The sequence below is a fragment of the Echeneis naucrates genome, chromosome 23 (genome assembly GCF_900963305.1).
Source record: "Echeneis naucrates chromosome 23, fEcheNa1.1, whole genome shotgun sequence".
NCBI classification, from domain to species: Eukaryota; Metazoa; Chordata; class Actinopteri; order Carangiformes; family Echeneidae; genus Echeneis; species Echeneis naucrates.
In genome coordinates this window covers 11,190,121-11,198,418 of record NC_042533.1, presented here as the reverse complement: position 1 = coordinate 11,198,418, position 8,298 = coordinate 11,190,121, and the positions used below count along the sequence as shown (strand labels likewise).

General features: G+C 41.7%; 1 protein-coding gene across 1 annotated transcript; it reads left to right on the top strand.

Annotated features, from left to right (window-relative positions):
* The first annotated feature begins 782 nt into the window (after positions 1-782).
* Positions 783-8,098, top strand: bcat1 (branched chain amino-acid transaminase 1, cytosolic). Its single transcript, XM_029495708.1, has 10 exons — positions 783-818; positions 2,746-2,940; positions 3,080-3,190; positions 3,274-3,393; positions 3,761-3,918; positions 4,242-4,384; positions 4,665-4,750; positions 4,880-5,020; positions 5,767-5,841; positions 8,051-8,098. Exons 1-10 carry the CDS (start codon positions 789-791, stop codon positions 8,096-8,098), a joined length of 1,107 nt encoding a protein of 368 aa, XP_029351568.1. The 5' UTR covers positions 783-788.
* Positions 8,099-8,298: the final 200 nt, after the last annotated feature.

Genomic DNA, 8,298 nt, shown 5'->3' with positions numbered 1-8,298 from the left:
TGTTCGTTGGCAGTGTAACACCGTAAAGGGGCCGGCTTCGACCTCAATCAGTAAGCGGTTTAGCAGGAGGAACGTGAAGGTGCAGAGCCGCCTGTGAGCCAGACCTCCGCTCCTCCGACGGTAACCAAACACCGCTCACCCGAATGTTAGGGATAAATGTTTAATCTGCCACTCAGTGTAAGTACACAATATTAATAACCCTGTAGCCTGCTGAAGCAGTCCAAGTGTAGATTAGCTCTTAAATGCGCAATTATATCCATTTTTATTTAATAAATTGTACAAGAAACTGTTTTGATAAACACAATGGAATAAATCTCACATTGGCTTCCAATTGTGGGGCCTTTAATTTAGTTATTTAATTTGAATAATAATAATAATAATAATAATAATAATAATAATAATAATAATAATAATAAAGGATTACAGGCACATATAGAAATTGCTGATGCTTTGGATATGAGTCCATATCCAAGCCAACTAAGCTGTACCTATTTGGTCTCCTGCCTCTTCCTAACAGTTGTTTTCTGCATGTCCTTAATAAGGTGATTTAGGTGATTTCATGGATAATGTTAAGTGGGCAAAAGATTTTCAAGTTCATTGCTCAGTCTGATCAAAGATGGTTCTGCTCCATTTTAATCCAACCTTTCTTTTGCAGTGCTACCAGTGTGTTTGTAAATTTATATTTATTTCTAAGAAAAAGTGTACTTGCAGATTGAGGCATTCACATTCAAAGTCTCATAATATTCTCATAACTGCTTCAGGAAATTATCCGACCATCTACCACTTCAATGGCCGACGACAGCATCCCGAGCTTTAAGGTAATGAAACAAGTCGCTTGAAAGCTTTGCAGGTGTTTGGTTGGAATGGGTGTTATGCCAAGATGTCAGTGTCTACATGCCATTTTTATTCAACAGTACCCACCCACAGTAGGTGCTCCAGGTGAAGCATCTTGATAATTCCTTGGTTTCCCGTCACTCAAAAATCCCCCCTGCTGCCCCACATAGAAGATGCTCCAGCGTTTCCTTTGGTCTTCATGCTGCTAAGAGCAGCACTGAAAGGCCTTGACTAGCCTCTCGTCCTGACAGCAAACACATAAGGAAATAATCCATCAGAAATCCAAGCAATTGAAAAAGTCCGCTCTCTGTCAACTTTCAAATGCTTTGCCTGAGGCCGTTGATTTAGCCCTCAACTTCTCTTGAAACAGAACAGTGTCCATGTTGTCACCATTTTCGGGGAAGAAGGACACTCCTTCACTCTGCTGCTTGTCCTCCTCTTCCTCCTGGTGCAGCCTGCTCAGCAAAATCCACTTTCCCAGCTCATGCTAAGTAGCTGGAGCTTTCCTTGTTTCCTGACCCTGGGTGCCTGAGCACAAGAGACAGCAGGCTCAGGGAGAGATTAGGACAGACATGTAGGTGCACAAACTTGCCAAGACAAGTGTTTGCGTTTGGTCAACTTTTATTTCAATTGAAAGTTAATCACTGTAAATGTATTATGTGGTTTATATTGTTGCTTACTCCCTTGTTTAACATGCCAAAAACACTAACAATTCAAATACTCCACAAACAAATGGAAACAGGAGTGTTTTTATCTGAAGTCTTATGTTCCCCCTAACCTCATTCGCTGCTCTTGTACACCCCAGAAGATGGTTGGATATTCAGTCCAGCATGTATTTATAGCCACTTAATCCAACCCAAACATTGCCTAGATTGTGGGTGAACTCAGTGATGCAGACAACAGTGAAGGTTTATAGCTCACTCCGTGCATCATTGTTCATAGACTAATAGGTTTACTGTATTACTGTGTTATCTTGCAAGACAACAGTTGGGATGTAGGAAGGTGGTATAAAATTGGATATTATGTCAGAACATCAGCAGATGATGTGTATTAGAGAAGGTTAACTGCAAAAAATGTAACATTCTGTTACATGTAATGTAATGAAAATGTAACACTGAACATCGCAGACAAGTGTGAGAACAAGTATTAAAGAAAATGCTACACCTTTCACACGGTGCTATGCTGTGCAGTGGTGTGGCTGCCTGCCACTTTACTGCACTGTAATCTCGGATTATGGAGCAAGCTTCTTCACACGAGGGTAGGGGATAAAGGGTCAGCCTAATCCCAGCCAACAGGAACAGGTAACAAACTAAATGGCGGTCCAACACGAAGAGTCACAAACTTAGTGTTCCGGAACAGCAGCAAAGGACGGGACACCCAGCTGTCCCTCTTCCCACGGCCTGCTCCCGGCGCTGTAAAGATAACATGGGGACACAGCGGAGTCAGATACTGTGCTAATGTGAAGCCACTCTATTCGATATCTAACTGTGACCTTTGATTTCCAGGTGGGATGTCTGAGAAAAAAACTTTGTTGGAAAAACAAACTGGAAACATGGCATGACAAGAATTGAACAGGAAGACACAATAATAAATATGATGAATAGAGCATGTAGCATTTAGTCTTCCCCTATGGTGCGTGTCAGTGTATATGTGTATGTGCATACAGTTGACCCCTGTTTCTGTCAAGGGAAAACGGTTTATTTTACCCTTCATCTCCGAGTGAACGCCAGTAACATTAGTCTTTTTCAGAGGCTAGGCTGAAAAAATACAGTTTAGAAAAAATGTGTTCGGTATGAAAAGGATGATGAGGGATGAATATGACATGATGCCCCATAAATGAACCGGTTAATTCAGCCTGGAATCTTGTACAAACCACACCATTTCAACATAACACGGTTCTTCTTTTCACAGGCAGCTGACCTGGCTGTCCAGCTGTCCTCCACTCTGAAGACCAAACCAGAGGTTTCATCCTTTGGGACTGTCTTCACTGACCACATGCTGACCATAGAGTGGAGTGAGACTGAGGGCTGGCAGGCTCCACTCATCAAGCCCTTAGGAAACCTGTCCGTCCACCCAGCCTGCTCGTCACTACACTACGGCATACAGGTGCAGTGGCCTGGAACGAACCTTTTATACATTTCTTTAGTTGATGCTGATTTACATCATATGATATTGCAAGGCAAGGTCATGTCATTTCCTGGGGTCTAAAATGATCTGATTCAATGAAGCATTCTCTTCCCACCAGCTGTTTGAAGGCTTGAAGGCATACCGTGGGGATGACAACCAAGTCCGTCTTTTCAGACCAATGCTCAACATGAACCGCATGGCCAACTCCGCTAGAAGAGCTTGTCTACCTGTGAGATGTATGGAAGGGATAGACTAATGAAAGAATAGGTGACAACAAATTAATAGTTACTGTCATCTACCTCTGCCTCTCAGGCCTTTGATCACTCAGAGTTGCTGGAATGCATCAGGCGACTGGTCGAGATAGACCAGGATTGGATTCCTCACTCAGACCCAGCCAGTCTGTACATTAGACCAACATTTATCAGCACTGAGGTAAGAGGATCGTGCACTCACTCACCCATTCATCTTCTAGCTCACTTTACAATCACAGGGCCAACACAGAGAGACAGACAGAGACCAACAACCACTCACGCTCACACTCAGACCTGCAGACAATTCAGAGTCACCAGTTAACCCAAACATGAAGTCTTTGGACGGTGGGAGGAAACTGGAGTACCTGGAGGAAACATGGGGAGAACATGCCAACTCTGCACAGAAAGGGCCTTGGCCCATGACCTTCTTATTGCGGGGCAACAGCTCTAACAGCAATGCCACCATGCTGCAGAGGAGTCATGCAATTATGTGTTTTTGGAATTACAATGAATGAATTGTCAAACACGTTTCAATGTGTCCACGGCAGCCCTCATTAGGTGTAAAGAAACCATGCCGTGCCTTGCTGTATGTGATCTTGTGTCAAGCTGGCTCTTACTTCAACAAGACAGCCGCCATCTCCCTGTGGGCTGATCCAAAGTACACACGGGCCTGGAAAGGAGGAACAGGAGACTGCAAGATAGGAGGGTAGGCAGACACACGCTGTGTATATTTGTGCACTTAAGTTTTAGAACTAGCTGCTGAATTCTTAAAGACAACTGCAGAAGAACTCGTGGCACTACACTCCCTCAATTCAGGATAATTTATGATTGAAAATAAATCCATTGTTGTTGTAGCTTCTTCTAATACGAAATTCAAATTTATTTACCTCACTCCTGCACACATGGGAGGCATGTCAGCTCTAATAAACATGCTCCAAATCCAATCAAACTGCACTACTATAGTTGCAGGCATTAATGTAGGAAGTAACTGACTTAACTAATTACAATGATTGCTTTTGATTTCTGTAGGAACTACGGATGCTCTTTGTTCGCCCAGTATGAAGCAGTGGATTATGGGTGCCAGCAGGTGCTGTGGCTATATGGAGAGGACCACCAGATTACTGAAGCAGGAACCATGAACATCTTCCTTCACTGGATCAATGAGGATGGGGGTGAGTCTTCATCAATACCAGAGCCATGCTTGTTCAAGCACAGTCACTAATGTACTTAAGAAGCATATGTAGATAGCTGCTTTCATAAGTTTAATCACTCTATCAATTATTTTGCATGTGCTAAAAAAAAAAAAAAAGAGAGTCATCTCTGTTTAGCATTTTACAAATGTGACCTCTACTGGCAGAGCAGCATCAGTGCAACTATAAGACACATTCTTTGCCTTGAAATGAAGTTTTATATATTTATTATTTGCATTAAAGAATGCTTTATGTTTTTCAGAGGCGGAGCTCGCAACTCCTCCTCTGGATGGCATCATTCTCCCCGGTATAACCCGGCAGAGCATCCTTGAACTAACCAAGAAATGGGTGAGAAAGACTGAGAGCCAGACATTCGCATGAACCCCAATAACAGTAACGCTGTGCTATATTATGATCGTGAACAACATGAACTGACTGCTGAAATCTTAGTCCCTCTCTGCTCTTCCCCTCTGTCAGGGTGAGTTTAAGGTGACAGAGCGTTACCTGACCATGGGCCAGCTGTGCTCTGCCCTGAAAGAGCAGCGGGTGAAAGAACTGTTCGGCTCTGGCACCGCCTGCATGATCTGCCCCATAGGACACATTATTTACCAGGGACAGGTAAGGAAGAGGAGCATTGGGAATATATACAATATATATATCTGTTAACTGCACCATAGCAGGTTTCAAATATAAATGAAAACTATTTTGTTACTATATGTTATAATAAAGACATTATGTCCTGCTCTGACATTTTACAGTATGGATACCGACAGCATGGATATAAATAGGCCCCCTCTCTTCCACGTGTCTTTTGCAAACTCAGTAGTGAAGATAGAACTACAATTACCTCTCAGTTGAACGCCATTTTAATTTTCTTGCCTTATATATATATATATATATATATATATATTCTTATATATATGTGATATTTGATAGGCTTTACACACTGTAGAAGAGAAAAACAAAAGACTCATCTCTGTGACTTTTTTTTTGTTTTCTTTGCTTTCAACAGAGTGAAATGATTTGTTTTCCTCCATTGATGCCAAACTAAACTGACTGTCTTAGGTTGAACAAACTCACAGTGAGAGTTGAGAGCAATCACAAATAAGTGTGTTTCCAAAAAAGAGGGCAAATTTTCCGTTATGCTGTCTAATTCTGCCATGACCATCTTTACACTGTTACACTGTCAAAAGCTTTATTTCATTTTTTTGTAGTTGAATGTAGAGCATTTGATATCATTTTTTGTGGGGCTCTGCTTGGACGCCACATGGATGGTTGTCATCTTTAGATGGCTATCAGAGGCCTGTTCCTGCTGTTTCTTAGATCCACAAATTAAACCTAATTATTAACACTGTGTGTTTTAGAACTTGCACATCCCCTGTCATGATGAAAACTCACAGTTGACTTCACGGATATCAAAGGAACTCACAGATATACAGGTTGGTGGCTGCGTACACCTACACAAACTGAGACACACACAGCCAGCAGATGTTGCCCTCGCTCAGTAACAGCTGGTTGAACATCTGCAATTTTTACACCACTGTCACCCTCAGGACTCTGTTTTCATACTATAACAGGTGAGTTTAAATAAACCCCTCAGTGAAAAACCTGGTTGTGAGCCAACAAGATGATGCCTTTGTCACGTCAGCATCCTTAATATGCACCTTTATACTAACCATCAATGATGAAGTTTAACTGAAAAAACACAATTACATAGAAAGTCTCGCATAGTTCCCACTTGTTCTCTAAATTAAAATTAGGGTTGATGAACAAAGTAAACCTTTCCTCCAAATAATCATTTATCTTGCACTTCCCTAATTGCATTACAGAATTGTTATCTGAATGTTTATTATGTAACTCAGTGGGATCAAATTAACAGATTTTTTTTTTTAAACAAATTCTATTGGTCTTAATTCATTTTGCACCCACTACATGCCTTATTTTGCCTGCAACTAAACAATAAGTGAGATATCTTATTAGATAATGAGTAATGATTTCTTTGTATGGCCTACAACGCTCCACCTCTACAGTTTACACAGAACTGCAGTTTTAAACAGATTCATATTCTTTGCTGGAGGCTTGATTTGTGTTAATGAGTGTGGTATATATTCCTGACTTTTTGTTGTGTTTCTCTGCAATGAGTCAGTTCTTAGAACTCTTTTTTTTTTTTTATGAGTCAGGCCTTCTCATGACTGAGATCACAGGTCAGGTCAAAGTGTTTCCTGGTCCAGCACAGACGAAATCCTCATCCTGCAAAAGTACAGGTGCCGTTGTCAAGCTTTGTTTTCCAGAGATCTGTTTTTCATCAGAAATTAATAAGACAGCGCAACAAAAACAAAACCAAAATACCGCAGGTTACATGTCTCCGTGGCGGGAGTGTGAGAACAGAGCAGTCACCATAAAAGTTCTATGAGTCAACTTTGGCAAACTCTGGGTATCGATCTTCTCCGATTGTTGCCAGTTGCTGTCACTGTGTCAAACTGTGTTTTTCAAACTGCTTTTCAGTTAATTAATGTAAGGGGAATAATTGCAGGACTTCCAGTTACTTCCACATTAGAATTGCAAAGGTTTCAGGCCTGTCTACCTGAACTTCTAAATGTCCTTGAAACATTTGAAACACTTGAAAATCTTTAACTGTGACTTCCGTCCTCTCTTCTGCTTCTTCTTGCTCTTCTCTTAATAATCAACATATCTGCATTGTCCATCAATCCGCCCTTGTACGCCTGCGTGACGTGTGTTATTAATGAATGCGTTGACCACATCTGTAAGTGCGATAACATCTTCCCTCGTCGGCCGTGCTTCGGAGAGAAACAGTTGGCGGTCTAATGGCGGAGCATGGAGAGTTGGAGATAGGGGCAAGACAAACTCCTGGATTCTCTCATTAAGCTTGCTGTAATTGCACAAACCCAATTATTGCCTCAGCCTTTTGTGATCTTCAAAGCCAAGATGCTGCAAATGAAGCTTTCGGAACAAGTGGGAGAGGAGGAGGAGGAAGAAGATTTAGGTGGTGGTGGTTGGGGGGGGGGCATGGGTGGCTGCAAAGCTTAATGAACAATAAAATCGACAAAACGCTGGAAAACGCCGCGCTCCTTCCACAGTGCTGTTAAATCTGTTGACATTTCATTTGGAGGGAAGCAGCGCGCCGTTATCCCCCCACACACGCTCTTCCTCCCGCCCTTCTTGAAGACAACATTGTGCAACAAACAAACGAGTGGTCTGAGGCAGCAGATGAAAGATGGGTTTACTAAGTCGCCCTGCTGTTCCTCTTTCAAGTTAATTAGAAATCACATTCTTTTGTTTCCCCTTCGCAGGCGTTTATTTACTTTCTCACTTCGACCATTAGAACAAATTTGCAACATGAGACACAAATAATTGGATTTGTCTCTGCGGCTGTCATGGATTGGGGAACATTTTGTTTTGATTTTTATTATAGTGCTTTTTCTCTGTTGTGTTGTGTTCTGTTGGTGGCTGAGTTTGCAGATGTGCTTACGGATATTTGATCTCATTTTTTGATTTGTGTTTTGCTCGCAATTAAGCAGCAGGCAGCGAAGTTTAGTGCTTAGCAACATGAGGTTTTTTTTTTTTTGTTACTCTTGGGATTGTCTAAGATTGTCATGTAACCTTTCCATGATCTTTTTTGTTTTACAGTATGGCCGGACACCCAGTGACTGGACTTTCCTGGTGTCACAGGGATAAAGAATATACTGGCATACACATATACATTCATGGTGGCCTGTCTGTTCAGAAAGAAATATAACAACAAAACATACTATACATGTAAAGTATCAAGGAAACTGTGAATGTGCAATATCTCAATTGTGACTGCAATCTGCTGAGAAGCCAAAGTTGTAGCCAAATTGGCTCTGTGGTGAGGATATACTTCCCTCCTTTTCAAC